The sequence below is a fragment of the Eumetopias jubatus genome, unplaced genomic scaffold (assembly GCF_037043125.1).
Source record: "Eumetopias jubatus isolate StellerSeaLion01/CBP00866 unplaced genomic scaffold, mEumJub1_p1.0 scaffold_12, whole genome shotgun sequence".
NCBI classification, from domain to species: domain Eukaryota; kingdom Metazoa; phylum Chordata; class Mammalia; order Carnivora; family Otariidae; genus Eumetopias; species Eumetopias jubatus.
The window spans coordinates 38,437,439-38,460,591 of NW_028274818.1; the positions used below are offsets into that span (position 1 = coordinate 38,437,439).

The 23,153-nt window shown below is 35.4% G+C and overlaps 1 protein-coding gene across 4 annotated transcripts in view; it reads left to right on the forward strand.

Annotated features, from left to right (window-relative positions):
- The window catches only part of RPS6KC1 (ribosomal protein S6 kinase C1), a 176,036-nt gene that overhangs the window by 83,986 nt on the left and 68,897 nt on the right, over positions 1-23,153 (forward strand). For all 4 annotated transcript variants that reach the window (XM_088029087.1, XM_088029088.1, XM_028125795.2 and 1 more), the window contains 2 exons: positions 4,147-4,262; positions 12,263-12,355. In XM_088029087.1, coding sequence (XP_087885213.1) covers positions 4,147-4,262; positions 12,263-12,355 — 209 coding nt within the window. The remainder of the gene's footprint in view (positions 1-4,146; positions 4,263-12,262; positions 12,356-23,153) is intronic.

Consider the following 23,153-nt stretch of genomic DNA (forward strand, 5'->3'; position numbering starts at 1 on the left):
AAAATGGCTTTTGGTTTTTTTATGGGTAAATGAGAAAAGGCCTGTGTTTTCCAAAGAAATCCTTGGGTAACAAGGATGTTTTGAGAGACCACTTTTTCTTAGAAAGGCCCATTCTCTTTCACACAGTGTGAAATTTATACCCCTTTGTAGCTCTAATTTTCCTGTGTCCTTGTCTGTCATCTCAGTCTCTTTCTGTCTAATTGTACTCTGCTATCTTGTCTGATAGGCTCCCATCTCAACTCTTATGCTTATGCTTATTTTCTCTTCATCTTTGTTCCCATACTCACTCGTACTTATCCCATGCTTTGTATTTTTCTTGTTCTACTCAGTAACAGTAGCGCAATCCACTTCAAATTCAGTCATCTGAAGCATGGTATCGTAAGACCAGGTTTCAGTTTAGTCTCATATTAACTTTTCTAAGAAAGCCATTGCACATTCCTGAGCCTTAAGTTCCTTAGTTGTATAAGGAAGGTAATAGATCTCTTACAAACAGGATTTAATATTATGAAGGAGTGCCAAGTGGTGATGGCTTTTTAAATAAATTAGAATTTCATGATTCCATTATCCATAGACTGTGCCTTATATAAAAGTTAGTAAGTTAAGTCAGAGTTGGTGCTCAGAGACACACAGGATAGTCAGTGCAGTGTTTCTAAAAATTTCAGGGACAACTTTGGACTTTCTTATTTCTGTTCAGCTACACCCTATTCTTTCACAGATCATACTCTATAATCACCCTGTATCCATCCTGTCTCCTGATCAGAAATTGATAAGGTTGACACAATATACATAAGACATTTTTTCTGGTCCAGTGGAACTTTTTGACATAAAGGTTAGTAAATAATGAGAGTAAATTTTTTCTTTTGAATGCCAGAGCCTGGTGGAAATTCTTACTATATCCAAATTATTAACAGAAATGTAGAGAAACTTAATGAAGGTACTGGTTTATCTTTAATGGAATGTAAAATATGTATCCATTTTTAAAAGCATTTATTAAGTGTCTACCTGGATATAATACTGAAGAAATAATGGCTACATGACCCAATATGGGATTAAAAGTTGAATTCCAGGTAACCTAATTTTCCTGGAAAAATATTCATTATGGGCTGTGTGTGTGTCTTAACATGAAGATTAAGAAATTAAGGTTAGAGTTGGAAAATTTTTAATCAGTTGATATCTGTTTAAAGTCATATTTATCAATAATTTGATCAGTTAAAATTATTCTGGAAATCCATAGATTAATCTTTTCTTCCTAGTACTTCAAAAACCTCAGTAAGTGTCCAGCAGTAGAAATCTGCAAGAGATGATTTTTCATCTTTGGCCACTACTATTGATCATTAGTGGTTGTGACCTACTTTTAAGGGGCTGGTAGGGAAGGAGTCATAGTATGTATATTTAAGGTTACTTTTAAAAAGCCTTCCAGTATTCCATCACTTCATTGTTGTTTCCATGGAAGCAGAACCACTGTCAGCAGCAGGAGTCCATTTCAACTGCTGGCTTCCGGTTCTTGTTTCTGTTACTATGGAGACTGCCTAGAAAGCAGCAGAGATACCCAAAGTTTAAAAAACAATGATTTGATTACAAACTGTGGTTTTAACTCTAGCTTGAATTAGGTGCTCCATAGTCCTGGCAGTTTTGAATTTCATATTATTTTGGGAGACAAATTAATTTTTTTGAATAAAGCATATTTTGAAGTTGTGTTAAAGCTTGTAATCACACTGAATTAAAAAACTAAATTGCCATAGTTTCTGTTACAGTTTAGCTTATGCTGAATCAGAAATTTTAAGTGGGGGATTTAAATTAGGGCATGAAAGATAGAACCTGCAATGAGAAGTGCTCATGATAATGGAAGTAGAGTCCATGAACAGTAAACTCAAAACTAAAGGAGGATTAATGTGTAGAAATAATGAATGTTTCCTATTTATGTGGCACATTTTACTTTCACAACATGTTTCAATTACTTAGGTCACTTTCACAGATACATTGTATAAAAATAAAAGTTTAGAAACTCAGTGAATTTTAAGGACAGAGGCAGGAATCATATTGATATTTTAATTTTAATTGAAGTTTGAGGAGTTGGAGAGTTAATAAATGTAGACTATTCCATGGTTAAGAAGTGATAGAGATTCTTGCCTGCAAGACTAGTTATATTTTTGAGTTACTCATAAAGGAGAGAAGAGATGGAATAGTAATGTAAGAACTGTGCAAGGAAGATTTTGTTTTGTTTTGTTTTGTTTTAGCAAAATTGCAATCCCAGTTTGCTTGCTGTTTTTCTTTGAGGGCTCTATTCAGTCTGGATTCTTCGGTTTGCATGTTTCGAGAAAATCCACATTTGAGCTACAGTAGGCAAAGAATGGCAGGAATGTAGCTTCCGCTGAAATCTGGGACCCCAGTCACACCAGGATTCCTTTTTTTGTCTCTCATAACTGCTTTTCTCTGTTAAAGTCCCTCTTTCTGGTTGGTTCTTTGCGCATTGGCAGAAACTAAGGCTGCTGGCAGTTCCCAGTCCTCTTATTTCCAGCGTCAATAGCAGAGAGGGACTGATTGGCCCAGTTTGTGTTGGGCCAATTCCTCCCTTTTCCAACTGTGGCCAAGAGGGTGGGGTTCTGTCATTGGTCCAGCTTGTGACAGAGGACTCACCCTTGACTGACTAGTAGGGGGCAGAGGGACAGAGATCTGAAACATGAGTGCAGTTTTCTTTCACTCCACCTTGTTAAGGGCTGGTAGTGGAAGGGAAGAGGTGGAGGGTTACAAAGGGGGGAAGTAAGGGCCATGACCCGGAAGAAATAGAAGATGCTATTCTAGGCAGAAATAACGTTTTTCTACTAGTAGTCTTTGGGGGGAAAATGCCTGCTTTACTATAATTCAGTTCAGTTCACTTCAGCAACACAGGAACGTTATTTTGTAGGATTTGGTTTAGAGAGAAGCCAAGATTGAAAACCTTTACAGTTTAGTGCTTCCTGTATACAGCCATCTTTGTTGTGGTGTCTTTTATGTATAGTCTCCTTTAATCTCTGCAGTCATTTGAAGTATTTATTTAGAGAATGAGGAGGTGGGTCAGAGAATTGAGATGATTTATCATAGGTCACATGACTAGTGAGAGGCAGAGCCAGAATTTAGATAACCATGGTTTCCAGAATGTAATCAAGGGCACTTTCCACTGTATGATACTTGCTTTTTGGTTAACTTCATTCAGAAAATGCAGGAAAGTACTGTGTATGAAGTGCTTTGATAAAAATGAGTCGTGAATGTATAGAATATTATTTATGAAAGGAGCCTTAGAGATCATATAGTACAGTGGTTTTCAAACTTTCAGTCATGGAATCCTTTCTTCAAACGAAATGTTGTATCACAGTCAGGTATATAAAATGGATAAAAGCTTAGGATCATTCCAGTCTAGAGAGGAGAGAGCCCAGTACTTGCTTAATGGGCTAGACCACCTCTTTTTCGAGGTCTTGAGTTCTTTGGATACCCTTTGTTTAGAGAAACAGAGCCAGCCAGGGTCAATGACTTGTTCATTTTCCTATAATTATATATTACAGGGGTTTCAATTACATTTTTTTTTCTCTTTTTTAAGTTCTTATTTTAATTCCAGTTGGTTAACATACATTTCAGTTACATTCTTATTTTCAGTTGTAAGGTGGATGACAATTTGTTGTTAATGAAAAAACCATGAAGCTTACAAAAATCAGAGTGACTTCAGAGTTACCCTAAGTAATTTTATTCTCCAGTTTGGTGGTACTTTTAGAGCATATCAAATCCATGTCATGGCTCTTACTACACATCTACTGCATTTAGTCCCAATTTGTTGAATTGGAATTGTATACTGCCTGGACTAGGCTAGTTTTCTGTTTGCAGAGCTTTTTTATACTACATTTCTTTTATATCAATATCTCCTATAAAAGATATCAAGTTCTCTCTATATATTTAAATAGGAAAATTTCCGAATTTGGATAAATCAAATTTATGGTGGTAATATTTACACCTTGCTAATACTAATAACTTTGATGTCTGTTCCAGTTTTGAATCTCTCTTCTTTTTAGTTAGAAATGTGAACAAGTGATGAACTGGGTAAAAAAAAATCCTCAGATTGGATAAAAGAAAATTTATTTATTTTTCACATGTCCTGGCTTTGTTTTCTCCTTTTAGGAGAGTCAAGCCCGACCCGTCGAGAAGCTGTGAAGAGAAGAACAGCAGAGTATCTCATGCGAGCAGAGAGTCTTTCTAGCCTTTATGGAAAACCTCAACTTGAGGATGTATCTCAGGTGTGTCTTACATTTCATTTTGTATTTTCTTTAGCCATTTTTGCTGTGTTGTCTGTCGGCTTTATTTATAATTAGAATGTTTGAGAATATTGGTCTTTGGAATTTTATCAGTAATTTTATAACAAGTTATTGGTGGGAAGAGCATTAAAGCAAGCCACCAAATGTGGCAGAAAACGGGACTTGCTTTCTCCTCTTTCTCAGCCCTTTGTCCCTTACTCTACCCTTAAAACTTCATGTGTTAAAATGATGGTAATTTGTGCTGAATTTTATTTGAAAAATTTTTAAGGTTAATTAATGGTTTTTGTACAATTCCTGTACAGTTTTATTGATTCATGCTAAAACTACTTAAGCATAAGTCCTACAGCTGCTATAGATCACCTGGAATTATAAAGGCATAATTCTAACAGGGTTATTTAGGTTATTTAGGTTAGGGCTGTCTTTACTTAGTCTGGTCTAGAAAGCAGGTGAATGCTTAAAACATTGGAAACATTATTATTTATTTATTATTATTGTTTTAATGTCATATCTATCTGGATTTGGCACATATCAAGAAGTAACTTTTCTGGGGGCACCTGAGTGGCTCAGTTGTTAAGCGTCTGCCTTCAGCTCGGGTCATGATCCCAGGGTCTTGGGATCGAGCCCCATATCGGGCTTCTTGCTCAGCAGGAAGCGTGCTTCTCCCTCTATCACTCCCCCTGCTTATGTTCCCTCTCTCGCTGTCTCTCTCTCTGTCAAATAAATAAATAAAATCTAAAAAAAAAAAAAAGTTTCTTCTTTATATAAACTAAGTTTTTCCTGATATAAGTTAAGAATTATATCTTCTAGAGACGGGAGAAAGTGCTTATTTTCTTAATTGATCTAAGATTCAGGTGAGCTTGTTCGTATCCCAGCTGTGTCATTTGAAGCCATGGAAGACTGGACAATCTTAGCTTCAGTTTCTACATCTGAATAATGATAATATTAATTCCTTTCTGGGTTATTGTTAAGGATTAAATGAGTTTAAAAAAACCACTCATATATATACATATGAGTGTGTGTGTGTATATATATGTGTGTGCACGTGTGCACTCACACACCCACACAAATACTGCAAATCAAGTGCCTACCTCATAAAAAGACCAGCCTATAGGCTAAGCTTATAAGAGTAGCTTAATAAGTTTTAGCCCTATTTTTCATCTCCCTTCACATATTGCTTTGTATAATTTTTTCCATATTTTTTTAATGCTAATATACTTTTTGACAACTATAACATGTCTCAATTTTCTAGTTTTAAAAATAGCTCAATACTTAATCTTGTTTCATTGGACCATTAGACTTTTTGTTGCTGATTTTCTGAGTCTTTTAAAATATGCAATTATCAAACAGATACTTATTAGTGAGAATTTTCAGTGTTAAGTGTTTGACCGTTCCTTTTTTTTATTTTAGAGAGAGCAAGAATGCGTGTGTGGTGGGGGGGAGAGGCAGAGGGAAAGAGAGAGAATCTTAAGCAGGCTCCACGCCCAGTGCGGAGCCCAATGTGGGGCTTCATTTCACGACCCTGAGATCATGACCTGAGCTGCAATCAAGAGTCGGGCACTTAACCGACTGAGCCATCCAGGTGCCCCTGACCATTACTTTTAGAATAAAAAAATTATATTCCTATTTGGAAGTAATATACTTTTGTTACTTGTTCTTATATAATGAATATGATTTAAATAAGTATCTGCTGTTTCATTTTCAGATTATTATTCTGTGTTCTATTTGCTAATCTTTTCCTATTTTCTATCATTGTTGGTTTGATTGTATTATTAAGTTTATTTTTAAACTCCTTACTATTTTATCCTTTTTAAATGGAATATTTATCTAAAGATTACTTTGAACTCAAGTCTTATTTTCTGTGGGGTTGACAGCCTTCCCTGTGTCCAATCCTGATGTGTACTTCCTCAATTCCATTTTGGGGGACAATTATAAAAGTATTAAATAGGATGGGCCTCTATGAACTTACTTATTTTACTAATTCATCTTGTATGTAAATATTCTAACAGTTTTAGAAAATTACTAGTATTTTATTCTTTCCATTAATGTTAACTTTGAATGTTCTACCTATTCTTACTCCTCAAACTCCCGACTTACGCAGCGCCTGTTATAGTTTCCCATAATCACTTCTGTGAACAATAGTTTATTAAGCAAATAAATATATAAAGCCTGCTGTATAGCTTTTGACTTGGAGAAGGGAACCATAAAATATATCAGTCAGAAATTCCCTTCGAGCACAACTTCTAATGAAAATTAAACAAAGGAGATCTAATACAGGAGAACTGGTTGTATTAGATTATATATTAATTCACTAAGCATTGGTTAAGACGCTCTATGAATATATTATCAAACTAGATATACTTTGGAGTTATACAAAAGATAATGACACAGTCTCTGCTTTTGCAAACCCTATATAGTATAATTGAAGCCCAAAATATGCATCTCATTGAAGAAATGAAAGAATGGTCAGAGTCATGTAGAATAGTGGGAACTTGTATCAAAAAAGGGTAAAAAAAACTACCTAGTGAATCAGATTTGATGTGCTAGGATTTTTTTCAACTCTTAGGCAAGGAAGCTAGAGGACAGTTTTTCTTGCTAGAACAAGATGTTTCTCTTTGGTTAGTATTTGCTTTTTATTTCACTAATGTATTTTATGCTGTTGAACCTGGCCCTTAGGTCAGAGGCATGCTTATTTTCTTATCTATTATTTAACTTAAATGACTTCTCGAGGTTCATGATGAGCTTGGTGAATTCACTATTTCCTTCTTTAACCCTCTTTGGGCCTCAGTTTCAACCAACACAATGAGAGGATTGGTATAAATGATTTCTAAGGCCCTTTTAGCTCTTAAATTCTGTGCAAAGCAGATATTATTTCTCTCTAGAATCCATGTGCAAGTATTTCTTTCTAGACTGGTTGATTAGGAAAATAAAGGAATACCTTCTGGTTTTAAAATTTTGTGTTGATTGTTGTTTTCCCCATTGGTGCAGTCCAGGTCATGACTCGTTCCACCCGAGTTTTCTGTGATGATTTAAGCTTTTGCTTTATTGAATTTATTTATGAGACTCTTCTGTGGTAAATATAAAAGTTCTGAACTTCCCAGTCATTGATGGTAATATCCTTTTTAAAAAAGGACAGAAAAGAGCAAAAGCACTCTTTGTTTTCTTCGTTACTTCAATTTTAATAGCCTCTAAGAAAACTTAAGGGGCAGTTTTCAGAAAAAAAGGAAGTGAACTTTGAAGTAAAGGTGAAGTCTTAACTGATGGAGATAGAGTTCTTTTTCTCTTCCTTTTTTTTTTTTTAATTGGAGATGACTTTGAATGATTTAAGAATTAATATTAAAAGAGGATTTTCCTGGAAAAGACTTGGAGTAGCTTTTTTACTCTTTTTGGCTCTAGGAATTTTAAACCAAGATCATTGAAATTTAGAAAAAGACAATAAATGGTCTATATTTAGGACATAAAAGATTGTGTAGTTTCTAAAGTGTGAATACATTTTTTGTCATGCAGTTAAACAAGGTGTGAATGAAAATTAATATGTAGAATGCATGCCTTTCCTGAATATTTATAGATTTTGGGTATAATTGCTATAATATTGAAAATATTTTTCTGTTGTGCATTTTGTTGACTCGTATTATTGATATTTCTCAATTTTCCTTTGGAAAATATTTTTAAAATTTATTTTATTTTTTTAAGATTTTATTTATTTATTTGAGAGAGAGAGAGAGAGCACGAGAATGGGGAGGGTCAGAGGAAGAAGCAAACTCCCTGCTGAGCAGGGAGCCTAATGTGGGACTCGATCCCGGGACCCTGGGATCATGACCCAAGCTGAAGGCAGTCGCTTAACCAACTGAGCCACCCAGGCGCACTAGGAAATATTTTAAAATGAGTATTGTGTCACCTTTAGTGAGAAATGGCCCAAGCAGCAATGCAGTCAGTGGCAGTCTACCTCAGTAATATGACATCCTTGAAATGTGATCTAAGAGAGGCTTAGGAAACCAGGTTGGAGGGTTAATAAGGTGCCAGTGAAAGTCTTGGCAAAGCCAAAAATTTACAGATGAAGCCAAATTCGGAAACTAAAGTATAGTTAACCGTCAGGTTTCAGAGTGTGGGTTCTTGATATGTTTTTTCGTGCTTTCCTTTTACCCTTATCTCCCCAACATCCCCCCAAACTTACTCTTAGGTTACAGATAGCTAACCCTATTCCAGATGTGCTTGGTGGACCAGCAGCATCAGCATCACCGTTAGTTTGTTGGAAATGCAGAATCTTAGCCTCTCTCAGACTGACCAAATCAGAATCTCCGTTTTAACAAGGTCCTCTGATAATGTGCAAACACGTTAAAGTTTGACAAGTACCGGACTCACAGATTGGTAAGAATGGAGGTAGATCTCAGTGAGAACAGGGATTATTATCAAGTGAGAAGACTATGGGCAGGATAAACAGCAACTTTAAAGAAATCAACAAAAACAAAGGTAAGCGTCACTCAGCCATTTAGAGAATGTAGAACAGAAATAGTAAACAGATTTTATTGGTGTGTTTAATCCTCTGGTAATGGCTGCCAAGAACACTGTATTATGAGAAAGAGTGTGAGATTAACAGAGATATCTGCCAAGGGCTTGAGCAGTGGAGTGATATATATTTGCCATTTTTGGTTTTGAAGATTATTGGATCATTATACATTCTTATAAGACCCATCATGTATTCCCCCCCCCCCACCTCCTCCTGTGTTTTATTTTGGTATAGATGAATACAACTGTTCTTGCTTCTCTAGGCATCTTCTGTTACAGTAGTTAATATATATAGGTGAAAATTTTACTTTTTTCATTAAGGAAATCAGCTATGTTTCCTAGAAATACACTGTATTCCACCCCCTCCATTCCCTTAGCATTGGCTGGATTTTCCCCAAACAGTGTTATATTATTTTGTAAGTAAGATTTAATCCCCTCTTATCTGTTATCTAGTTTTGTCATCTTAGATTGCTTAACCTTACCGCTTCTCAGTTTTCTCATCTGAAAAAAAAAAAAAGAGAGAATGTTGGACTTGATCTCTATCTCTTTCTGTTCTTAAAATTCTGTGGATTTATGTTTCCTTTTGCCATCGGAAAAAAGGAATAGATCTATAGGGATTCTACCCAATTTAAACGCTGCGTATAAGGAATACAGGATTTTTTATTGATGATTTTATTTCATGATCTTTCTTTGTTCATTTCTCTGATCTTAAACTTTTATAGATGGTTAAAGTGGAAAGAGAACTTTAATGATCACTTTGCCTTTGGTCTTTCCCTATTAGAATTTCACCATTCCCATCTTTGCAGAAGTAGCCTTACTAAATCACTGTTTTCTTTGGGTTGTTTCTTATACAAAAACTTGTTTTCTAAACTCTGGAGAATATGGTCCAGACCTGGCATTCAAGGCCTGTGAAAACTGACTGATCCTAAGTGCATAATATTATTTTCCTTTGTTCTACAATGTGAACATTTTTTCCCCACCAGACCAGTTTCCTTCCAATCCTATATATCCTTTTCCTAACCTAATTTCAACATAGCATTTAAAATCCTCTTTAGTTCCACTTGTTTCTGAGGCTACAGTTTATCATATACGAACCAGTGACTTATCTCTATTGTCTTGTATTTTTAAAAACTGTTTTGTTGTTATTTAACTTTTCATGTTTTTGGCTTATCTCCTCAAATAAATTATAAACTTCTTGAAGCTAGGGGATCGTGCCTTTTGATGGTTTCTGTTCTTTTCAGTTATAATGCACATAGTGGGCATGCAATCATTATTCACTGAAAGGTGCAGGAGCGATTTTACGGTTTGCTATCTTTGTTGTTGAGATTGCTACAGTGAACCAAAACCCTGCTTTGGAAACTGAAAGATCCAATAACATCAGTGAGTAAGAAGGTACAAGGTAGAAATGGGAGATAGGGGGCACCTGGGTGGCTCAGTCAGTTAAGCGTCCAACTTTTGATCTCAGCTCTCGTCTTGATCCCAGGGTCGTGAGTTCAAGCCCTGCATTAGGCTCCACGCCAGGTGGCTCAGTCAGTTAAGTGTCCAACTCTTGATTGATCTCAGCTCAGGTCATGATTTCAGGGTCATGAGTTCAAGCCCTGCGTTGGACTCCGTGCTGGGTTGGGGCCTACTTAAAAAAATTTAAATAAATAAATGAATGAATGAATGAATAAATAAATAAATAAATAAATAGGAGATAGGGAAGTTAGACTCATTTGGCCATATTTTTAAAGATAAATGTAATGGATAAATTATTCTAGAGCAATAATTCAATTCAAAACTGTACAGCTATAATGAAACTTTGTAACAAATGGAAAACTGAGCCAACCATGAATCACAGCCTTATATTTACCCCAGATGGCTCAAGAGTAACTTAGAGGGGGAGTACTAAAAAACAATGTAATAATCGATAAACTTGTTTATTTAGGTATTCTTTTCCCCTATAACTTTTCCTCAACATTTCTCTTACCAAAAATCACAATCAGCTCTTACTCTTCCTTGAAATAGGGGAAGATGAATTTTTAATGATCAGAATGTGTTGTGGAGGAGAATGACTGCAAACAATACAGGAAGAAGTTGGGGCACACCGAAGTTAGTCCTTGCTTGCTAAACCTAAAAACAAACAGAAATTTGAAAGCAGTTAGAATTGTTGCTGTTAGAAAATTTCACAGATGATAGATTTCCCAGCTGTAAATGACACCTGATTTATGGATGTTACTTCTTTCTCTTGCTTCCCTCCTCTCTTCCTCCTTCCTCTCTTTTCTTTTCTCCTTCCAACTGATGTGCTAGGAGCCGTGTGAAGATGACTAAGGTGTATTTCCTGTTCTCAGGGAGCTCCGTGTCTAGTGATACTGGCCTGCACAAGGACTTGAAGTATCAAAAGTGGTATCTCAGTAACTGTTAATCATGACATTTCATTAACCAGGATATTTATCTTCCATTCAGGGGGAGAACAGTGTTTCCTGTATATTCTGATAGACTTCTGACAACAAACAAGTCTGCTTTGAGGCTACATTAAAGGCTTTGTGTCTCCTGTCATCTTTTGCAGCATTACCATTTTACTATACAGATTAATATAACATTGCCTTCTGGTTGTAAATGCCAAATGGAGATGTCTTTGGGGTTTATTTCGACTAAAGTCATACTTTACTGATAGGGAAAAACTAAGACCAAGGGCTGGGGAGTTAGGATTATTCTTTTATTGTGTCTGGTCCTGAAATATCCTTTCCTGTTCTCATTGATCTTTTTTGTAGCCAACAGACCTAGTTTTTCCACATAACGCATGTTCAAATATTAAAAAAAAAATTGTTTTCTCCTGTAAATCATCTCTTTTCTAGGCTTAAACAACCTTGGTTGTTAACAATTATTGGTTATATGATGGAGTTTCTTAATTTCTCACCGTTATTGACAGTTCTTCTGGTTAACCTTGGATCTGCCAGTCCTCTTAAAATACGTAGTATATGTTTATAAAGTAACATTAAAGGACTATAGTTTCACGATGAGAGAGAATGACTTGTGTTGCCGCTTTCCCCAAGTTTATCAATTATTACATTGTTTTTTAGTACTCCCCCTCTAAGTTACTCTTGAGCCATCTGGGGTAAATATAAGGCTGTGATTCATGGTTGGCTCAGTTTTCCATTTGTTACAAAGTTTCATTATAGCTGTACAGTTTTGAATTGAATTATTGCTCTAGAAATTATACCAGCTCATTATTTTTTCTTTTTAAAATTTTGTTTTCAATGTTATCATGATTTATTTACTTGAAACTTTTTTCTTGCTTTTTCTTTTTGATTTTCTTTCTTTTTGATTTGATTTTTTTTTATTTTACATTACAGACAAACAGAAACTTCCTCCTTTCATCTTTCCATTCTCTGATTTATGATAAATTTAGTTTCCTTTGGCCTGGCATTTGCTTCAGCAGGCAGTCTTCCTTCAAGTACCTCCCTGATTGATGTATAATCTTTGATATCTTCCATTAGCCTCCAGGATCACTAAGTTCAAGGCCCCCTTGGAACCTAAGGAGCCCTGCCGAGGAGCTGAAGGCCTTCAGAGTCCTTGGGGTGATTGACAAGGTAATTCTTCAGTGTCTCTTCAAGAGTTCAGTCATAAATCGACTGCATGCTGACATTATGTCTTTGAAGCTCTGGATCTTAAAGATATGAAACAAAAGGAGAAAATGACTCAAATGCATCTGCACTTTAAAATAACAAAAGCAGAAGAGAAAAAGCTTTTATCTAAGCAATTCATGTAAGGTCATGCAAAATATATTTGAGCTAAAGGAGAAGATGCATATTTGTTGGCATTCAAGTTGAGTAAGGGTTTGGTTTTGTAAACCCGTTAGAGCAGGGTAAAGATACACTTTTTGTTAGTTACAAAGACTTGTTAGTAATTTTCAACATTAACTGGTATAGTCAATCTAATGATCAAACAGAAAAATGGCACTCTTCTAAGAACTGCCATTTACTGAGTACCTACTATGTGTCAGGCCGTCTATTAGGCATATCATATGAAACAACTTGCTTAGTCCTTCCCACAACCCTGCTTTCCCCATCATGGTAGGAAAGTGATAGAACAGGGTAAGTAACTTGCCCAGAAGTTACATAGCTAGTTTAGGGTAGTACTGGAATTCAAACCTAGATCTTTGTGAATCCAAAAGCATTTTTTTTCCTAGCACATCACCCCCCACCCCCCACCTTTATACACACACACTTTTGTAACTGGAATAAAAAATAAAGAGATAACAGAGATACCTGCTTTTGAGTTTCCCCAAATTTGGTGACATCTCAGGTACACTAAAAATTCACAGTACTGGCTGAGAGCTTACGAGTGTAATTTAAAAACCATATACAGTAAACCATGTTTTAAATGTATTTATCAACCACCACCTTACCTTTTTCAGAGTAAAAGAAAATGCTTTATTTAATATTAAGGTATAAATTTAGGTGGTCTTTTTATATTAACCACCTTTTATGAAGCACCTTAGTGTTCGTTTGTAACTTACTGTTCATTGAGTACTTCTTAGGTTCTAAAGTATGCATGTGATTTGTTGCTAAAACTAAACAATAAACAGTATATTTCAGGCAAGTTAGACAGGAACTAATGGTTTGCGGTATTCCGAAGGGAATGTTAGGTTGGATATTACATGAAGCTCTCAGTGTCTTACTGAATTTTATAAGTATCATTTTTCTCAAATTCATATAACTGAATTTTGACTTACAGAATTCTAAGCAGTAGTACTTTTCAGCCTGAAACATTTCTTTAACCATGTTTTTCCTAGCTTTTCCAGTTTGGAGAACATTCTGTTTGAGAGTACAGGGAAGCAAAATAGGAACTGAATAGTTCCTGGGTTCTTGGATTTCTGTACAAGCAAATACACTTTTTTGATGTACAGTGTCTGTTCCTTCTCTTTGATGTATTTATTTTGATAAAGTATGACTTTTCATTGATATGCTCTAATCATGAGTAAGTCACCTTGAAGTCCTGGTAATATCTATGAGTCTCACAGGTTTATCCAAACAAGCACTTTCAGCAGTGGAGGAATTCTTAAATTCTGTGTTGAGGCACAATTTGCCACTGTCTTTATTCTGTTAACCTGGGAAGTATGTTGAGAAGGTGTTGAGAAGGTGACATTTAACTTTCTAAGTAGAGATAAGGAAATATGTATTTGGGAATTAATAAGCTTTGCAAATAATCTTTTAAAATTTACAACAGAGTCACTCTTTGTAAAAAAAATTACTAGATTTTTAAAAATTTGACTTATTTTAAGATAAATTCTTTTCCATTTGGGTTTTAGAAACTGGAAGTTTGGAAGAACAGTGTTGAATACATTGAAATGGCTAGCAGATACACAGGATATATTAATCTAAGCCTGTACAGACCATAGTTTCTCTGATTTTGTTTCATTGCAGTATTTGTTCTTTATGAATTATTTTGAATGTTATTGTCTATAAACTTAGGAAAATAAATGTCCCTAGGAATAGGATTTTACAGACTTTTAAATAGAAAGTAAATCAAATCTGTTCATCAATATCTAGACTGTAAGCTCCATGAGAACAAGATCTTGTCTTTCTTTTTCTCTGTATTCTCAGTGCCTAGAATCATGCTTGACACATAATGGGTGCTTGATAAATATTTGTTGAAGGAATAAATTGGAAACTTGAATAATTTTAAATATATCATATATAGAGTGACACCTACTGGTATAATGTGAGACTGCTCCCTAGTACCATTGCTCAAGACACCTAGAGAAATAATTCCATTGCTGTATCTTGGTCTAGTATTCAAAGGGAAATAAATGACTTTTTCTTCTTCAACTGGGATAACAAAATCCTTCATTAACATATATATGCAACAAGGAATTAAGCATTAGGGCTCTTGGAATATAAATGAGCTGGTGTACATTTAGAAGCAAGAATGATAAGGCTAGTGAGGGGGTCCTCAAAATCATATACAAAGAATAGCTGAAAAAATGAAGTATGGTTTACCTGATAAAAACATGTGTGTACTTCATATTTTTGAGGGCTACCCAGGATGACATGATTACATAATGTTTTGTGCAAATCTTGAGGATGAAAGAGGATATTATGCCCACATCAAGAGGTGCAAACTGTGATCACCTTAGGCAAACCAGGATGTATGGCTTTCCTGGAAAAAAGTTAGTGAAGGATAAGATTTGTTTGTTACTATCCCCAAAGGATACAACCAGAACTAAATGAGTACAAGTTTTCAAGTTTAGCTAATGTTTAAAGAATTAGGATTGACCAAAGGCAGACTGGATTCCATCATACTTACTTGTTTTTTGTCATTAGAGATATTGAAGGCTGAAGGGTCATTGGTGGGGTTGTTGTAGAAAGAATTCAAGCACTGGATGGACTTTTACATTAGGTAACTTCTAAAGATTTCTGTTAGCTCTCACATTCACTTACACATGGTCTTCATGTAGTAATAGCAAGGAAAAGTAGAAATTAGTAAAAAACCAATACTTTGATGAGAAGGATGGATTGCTATTGTTTCCATGTAAGTTTGTGCATGTGTGCATGAGGTATGTATAATTAGGGTGTGTATATGACTTCGTGTATAAGGACTGTTTATATATAGGTAATTTGCAGTTGAGTTAGAAGTCTGGATTGGTCATTTGACTGGTAGTAGAATGCCCAAATGCAGGGAGAGTTTCTGAGAAAGTTCAATATTGTATAACTTACCTACAGAAAGAATAAAGATGTCTATAATCTAGTAAATAGTTATGTACTAATGGCAGTTTCCTGGTCTTGATATCGTGCTATAGCTATATAAGATATCACCATTGGGAGAAGCTGGGTGAAGGGTACTTATTTTTTAAGTTTCCTAAATAATATTTTCTATGATGATAAATAGATAAAGTGTCCTTATTGGGAACACAGAAGCATCAATATTTGGGTATTTGCTCATTAAGAGAACATTGGGTTGAACTGGATTAAGAGGAATTTGACCTTTATTAAACAGTGTGGCAAAAATATTACTTAAATGATATCAAATTACAAGTGTTGCACTTTTGCTTGTAGAAAGATGGAATTGCTTATAGAAAGAGATCCTTTTCCATATTTTTTTCTGCTAAGTATAACTAAAACTCTGGATGTTATACAGAAAACAAACAATAGGAAGACTGGAAACTAGAGAGTAGAAGGAAGACTGGCTAATGACATTGGGACCCAATGACTGTGTAGTGGTAAATTCCCTATACTTTCTTTTCCTCACAGACTGGATGTTGGAGAAATGAGCAACTCAGCAAAGCTAACAGGAACAGACAAAAAGCAAACTTAACAAAAACCTGCTCTTTCTAGCCAAAGGACTATGAAATGGGCAGCTTAGTAAGACAGAAAACTTAGACAGTAACCACCCTACTCCAGCCAGCACCACAGAAAAACTTTGGCACTACTGCACTACAATAGCAAAGGCCATGTGAGGTACCTATACTTTCATCCTTGCAAGACTGCAATGAGGTGCTGCATCCCTTTTATTAGGTTGGTGTCAGAAATGGCCAAGTGAGGGGATCTGGAACTTATATCCCCACTGGGCAGAAATGACACATATCAGTTGTGACTACTTGGGACCCTGGACTTTTAGCCCCAGCTGGTGGTAAAGAGGCTCCCCATCCTTTCCCCACTGAGGTAGTGTTAAAGGAGGCCTGCTGGAGATTTAGGATTTGACCACTACCCAGTGGTAATGAGGCCACCTCCCACATGGTGTAAAGTGAAGGCTCCATGAGGAGCAGTAATGAAGCACCTCTGTTCTTCCCAGCTAGGGTGGTATCAGCAGAGGCCTGAACTCCTACTTCTACCCAGCAGTTAACTAGGAGTCCCATTTTCCTCCCCCAGATATCACTGAAGGCCAAAAGGGGAACCTGAACTTCCACCTCTACCTGGTAGAAGCAAACTAATTATCTCTTTTCTCCATCAGAATCATGTCAGAGAAGGAATGCTGAAATAAAATTTTTTTACAAGATGCAACATCTTACAATACCCAAAACATCCAGCTTTCTGTAGAAAATCATTGAGAATCGGGGCACCTGGGTGGCTCAGTCAGTTAAGCATCTGCCTTTGGATCAGGTCATGATCTCAGGGTCCTGGGATTGAGCCCCAAATCAGGCTCCCTGCTCAGCACGGAGTCTGCTTCTTCCTCTCCATCTCCCCCAGCTCATGCTCTCTCTCCCTCACTCTCTCTCAAATAAATAAATAAAATCTTAAAAAAAAAAAGGAACATCATTGAGAAAAGATAATCAGCTGATACCAACACTGAGATGACACAGATGTTAAAGCTATCTGTCAAGGTTTAAAACAGCCATCATAAAAATGTTTCAGTGAGCAATTACACATATGAAACAAACAAAAAATAGAAAGTCTCAACAAAGAAATAGAAGATACAAAGAAAAACCAAATGGAAGCTGTAGAACTGAAAAATATGATAAGAGAGAGAGGCAAAAACAAACCTCAGTGGGCTCAACAATGGAATAAGACAGAGGAAATAGTAAATTTGAAGATAGGACAATAGAAATTACCCAATCTAAAGAGAAAATAAAATGGGGGAAAAAGTGAACAGAGACAGGAACCTATGAGACTAAATCAAAAGTTCTAACTTGGGTGTCATTAGGGTCATAGATGAAGAGGAGGAGGGTGAAGCTGAAAAGTATTTGAAGAGATAATGGCCAGACATAAACCTACAGATTCAAGAAGCTGAATCCAAAAAAGGGTAAATCCAAAGCAATCCATGGCAAGGCATCTCATAGTCAAACTTCTTAAAAATGAGACAAAGAAAAAAATTTGAAAGCAGTGTGAGGGAAACACTTTACCTATAGAAGAAAAACAGTTTGAATGACAGTGGATTTCTCATCACAAACCATTGAGTCCATAAAAAGTGGCACACCATTTTTTTAAGTCCTGAAAGAAAAGAATTGTGTCAACCCAGAATTCTATATCCTGTGAAAATATTCTTCAAAAATGAAGGGGAAATCAAGCCATTCTCAGATGAATGAACACTATGAGAATTTGCCACTAGTTAATTTATCCTAAAAGAATAGCTAAAGTAAGTTCTCTAAACACAAAGGAAATATTGAAAGTAGGAATCTTAGAACGTTCGGAAGGATGAATGAACAGTGAAAAGGGTAAAATATGAGTAAATACTTCTTTTCCTCTTGAGTGTTCTAAATTATTTTTTATGGTTGAACAAAAATTATAACTGACCTATTTCTAAAAGTATGTAGAGAAAATATTTTAAGACAATTGTGTTATAAATGAGGGTGTGTAAAAGGATATAAAGAGAGATAAGTTTTCTACACTTCATTTGAAATGGTAAAATGATGACACCAGGAGATGGTGGTCTTATGTAAATATAATAACTAGAGCAAACACTGAAAAAGCTATAAAAAGAGATAAAGAGATACACTAAAAAACACTATAGATAAAGAAAATGGAATTATAAAAAATGTTAAAGTAACCCACAGTGGGGAAGGCAAAAGAAAATACACAAAAGACAGAGAACAAACAGAAAACATAAAGGAGGCTCCAGAGCAAAGAAAATTGTAAGAGCCAGAGAGGAACATTATATGATGATAAGAGTCAATCCACCAAGAACACACAGCAGTCCTAGATATGTATATACCAGACATCAGTTTGTTGAATATATAGTTGAATGAATACAAAAGAATATACCAAAATTGATGGGAAATAAAAAATTGATGGGACACAGCCAAAGCATGCTGACAGAATTTTTATAGCACTAAATGCTTGCATTAGAAAAGAAGAAAAGTCCCAAATCAATAAAAACTCTAAGCTCCCACTCCATAAAACTGAAAAAGAGCAAAACAAACCTTAAGCAAGCAGAAGGAAATAAAGGTAAGAGTAGTGATCAGTGAAATTGCAAATAAAAATCAGAGAAAAATCAGTGAAACACAAAGTTGGTTCTTTGCCAAGATAAGTAAAATTGATAAACCTTTAGCAAGACTGAGAAAAAAATATATGAAAAGACTCAAAATTACTTTGTCAGTAATAAAATAGTATAGTACTGCAGATATCAAAAAGATAATAAAGGAATAGTACAGACAACCCTATACATATGAATTTGATGATTTAGGTGAAATGGACCAATTTGTAGAAGAGTGTAGACTGCCATCCAGTATGAAGTGGATAATTTGAATAGCCCTATTACTATTAAGGGCATTGTATTTACAATTAAAATACTCCTAAAATGAAATATTGAGGCTCAAATGGTTTTACTGGAGAATTTTACCAAATTTTTAAAGAATTAACACCAATTGTGGGTGTTATGCACAAACAGTCATGGAACACTACATCAAAAACTAATGATGTAATGTATGGTGATTAACATAACAATAAAAAATTTAAAGAAAAAAAGAATTAACACCAATTCTGCATATTCTTTTCCAGGAAATAGAAGGTGAAATTGTTCCCAGTTCATTTTATGAGGTCGGTGTTGTCCTAATAACAAAATCAGATAATACAAAAAAAAAAAAAAGAAAATTATAGATCAGGATTTCTGATGAACATAGATACAAAAATCCTCAAAATATTAGGAAATAGAAATCAGCAATATCTAAAAGGAATTATGTACTGTGACCAAGTAGGGTTGATTCCAGGAATGCAAAGTTGGTATAGCGTTTGAAAATCAATCAGTGTGGGCATTAAGGAGGGCACGTGATGTGATGAGCACTGGGTGGTATATGCAACTGATGAATTATTGAACACTGCATCTGAAACTAATGATGTACTATATGTTGGCTAATTGAATTGAAATAAAATCAGTGTAATGCAACTACAGTAACAGGATAAAGAAGAAAAATCACATGATTGTAGCAATTGATGAGAAAGCATTTAAAAAACTCAACACCAGTTCATGAAAAAAAAATCTCTCTAAAAACTAGGAATAGAGGGGAACTTCTTCAACTTGGTAAAGATTAGCTACAGAAAACTTACAGCTAATGGCATACTTCATGGTGAATGACTGGATGCTTTACCCCTGAAGATCAGGAACAAGGCAGATTCTTAGCACTTCTATTAAACATAGTACTCTAGAAAGTACTATTCAAGAAGGTAAGGAAATAAAAGGCATATGGATTGGAAAGGAAGAAATACAGCTGTATTTGAAAGTGACGTAATGGTTTACACATATAAAACCATTGGAGTCTACCAAAAAATCAGAACTAGTAAGTGAATTCAGCAAGGTTGCAAGATATAAAATCAGCATACAAAAATATATTCTATTTCTGCATACTAACAGTGAATACATAGAAACTGGAATTAAAAATACGGTACCCTTTATAGTCATAATTGATATACAATTTTAACGCAATTCCTATCAGATTCTCAGGGAAGTTTTTGTGTGTGTGTGTGTTGATGTAGGTGAGATTATTAAAAAATTTATATGGGAAGGTATAGGAACTATGATAGCCGAAACAATTTTGTAAAAAGAATAAAGTGGGTATAATCACTCGATTTCAGGAGTTGCATAGCTGCAGCAGTCAGGACTGTGTTGTATTGGTGTGTAGAGGGACACAAATCAGTGGGGCAGGATAGACAGTGTATGGCCAGTTGACTTTTGACAAAGGTGCAAAAGCAGTTCAATGTAGGAAGGATAGTCTTTTTAACAAAGAGTGCAGAAGCAATTGGGTATCCGTTGCCAAAAAATACACAAAAAAACAAAACAGAGCAAAACCCCAAACCCCAAACCCTTGGCCTGTATCTCACACCTATACAAAAATTAGCTCAAAATGGATCACACATTTCAATGCAAAACATAAAACTTTTAGAAGTAAACATAGGAAAAATCTTTAGAACTTAAGCCTTGGTTTATATAAGTTTTAGACATCATGCTGTAAGCATGATCCGTAAAAGGAAAAATTGACAGACTATCAAGATTAAAAACTTTTGGTCTGCAAGAAGCCTATTAAAAGGCTGAAAAGCTGCAGACTGGGAGAAATTATTTGCAAATTGCGTGTATTACAAAAAACTCATTTAGAATTTATATAGAATTCTTGAAACTTAACATTAAAACCCATACAGTCCAACTAGAAAATTACCAAAGGATATGAAAAACCATTTCACCAAATGAAATTATGGCAAATTAGCACATGAAAAGATGTTCAGCATCACTAGTCATTAGAGAAATGCAAAATAAGTTCACAGAGATGTCACTATACACCTGTTAGAAAACTTTTTTTGTAATAGCCCCAATGTGGAAACAACCAAAATATCTTATAATAAGTGAACAGTTAAACTGTAGTACATTAATACCATGTGATATTACTCATCAAAAAAAGGAATGAACTGTTGAAACATGCATCTGCTGGGATGATTGCATGAAGGTCATTATCCTGAGTGAAAAAAAACCACTCTCAAATAATTATATATTGTATGATTCCATATATATACCATTTTCAAAATGACAAAATTAATATTTCTCTTCCTTCATTTCCCATAGTTCATTTTTTTTTAAGATTTTATTTATTTGACAGCACACAAGTAGGGGGAGCGGCAGGCAGAGGGAGAGGGAGAAGCAGGCTCCCTGCTGAGCAGGGAGCCCGATGTGGGACTCAATCCCAGAACTCTGGGATCATGACCTGAGCCGAAGGCAGACGCTTAACCGACTGAACCACCCAGGTGCCCCTCCCATAGTTCATTCTATTTAAGAATTGAAGTAGTATGGGACAAAGACATATAAAAGAAATTAATAGTAAGGCAGATATGGATTAATAATTATTGCTACAATTTATTGATTACATATTATAGGGAAAGTTAGCTGATTTAACATGGTTCCATATATTTTGAAAAATTTTATTCTGTTGTAATCTTTAAAAAATCATCCCTGTGAATGTTACTTTATAATAAATGTATAAATTAATTTGTTGTTTATATAAGAAAACAATACATCCTACTACTATATTGTTAGTATTTAGTTTAAATATATAAGCATATTGTAAAAATAGTACTTTACAGTAAAAATTCTCAAATTAGAACCTGCAAATACAATATAACCATAGTTTCAATATATTGTAGTGTATTCAGCAGTACTATAGATTTAGATATATTTAAAATGAAGTAGTCTGTTACTGTGGTTTTGTGTGTAACATGCTACTAATAATTTTGGTGCCAAAAACCTATGTTTATAAATAACTTAAAAATACATTTAAGAATTGGGGCATCTGAGTGGCTCAGTTGGTTAAGCATCCGACTCTTGATCTCAGCTCAGGTCTTGATCTCAGGGTGGTGAATTCAAGCCCTGCACTGGGCTCCATGCTGGGAATGGAGCCTACTTAGGAAAAAAAATACATTTAAAAATCAGTGTAATACCTTCTGGTTTCTGGTCTGGCATGGAAAGAGCTTGGAAGGCTCCACTCCATCCTAACAAGAAGTAAAAAGCTAAACAAACTGAAAAATCGACAGCTCTTCTTAGATCCATCAGAGAAGTGAAGTCATAGGGCAAATGGCTGCCCCAAAATTGGAGAGACGGACATACAGATACAGAGAATCACTGCTTACTGGAGCAGAATCCTACATGAAAACTAGTGCCTGGGTAGAAAATGAGACTGTAATTGACAAATTGCTGGAGGCTTGATGGGACAAGTCTGAGAGTTAAAAATTCCAGGGGTTGCCCCCATATTTTTGTGAGTTTTACCTTTTAGAGCTCTACCAGGTTCTCACAGTGAGTATTGGAGGAAAAATACCCTCAGGCTTTCATTGAGAGGGGGGGAAAGTAGCCATTTTGAAATATACTAGAACATTCTATTCTTTTTTTTAATTTTATTTTTTATTATTATGTTATGTTAATCACCATACATTACATCATTAGTTTTTGATGTAGTGTTCCATGATTCATTGTTTGCGTATAACACCCAGTGCTCCATGCAGAACGTGCCCTTTTTAATACCCATCACCAGGCTAACCCATTCTCCCACCCCTCTCCCCTCTAGAACCCTCAGTTTGTTTTTAAGAGCCCATCGTCTGTCATGGTTCATCTCCCCCTCCGATCCCCCCCTTCATTCTTCCCCTCCTGCTATCTTCTTCTTCTTTTTTTCTTTTAACATATAATGTATTATTTGTTTCAGAGGTACAGATCTGTTATTCAACAGTCTTGCACAATTCACAGCGCTCACCATAACACATACCCTCCCCAATGTCTATCACCCAGCCACCCCATCCCTCCCACCCCCACCACTCCAGCAACCCTCAGTTTGTTTCCTGAGATTAAGAATTCCTCATATCAGTGAGGTCATATGATACATGTCTTTCTCTGATTGACTTGTTTCGTAGAGCGTTCTATTCTTAACAAGGCTTGTCTTCAAGACAAATGATTTTACCAGAGCCTAACCAATGAGCTTTTATC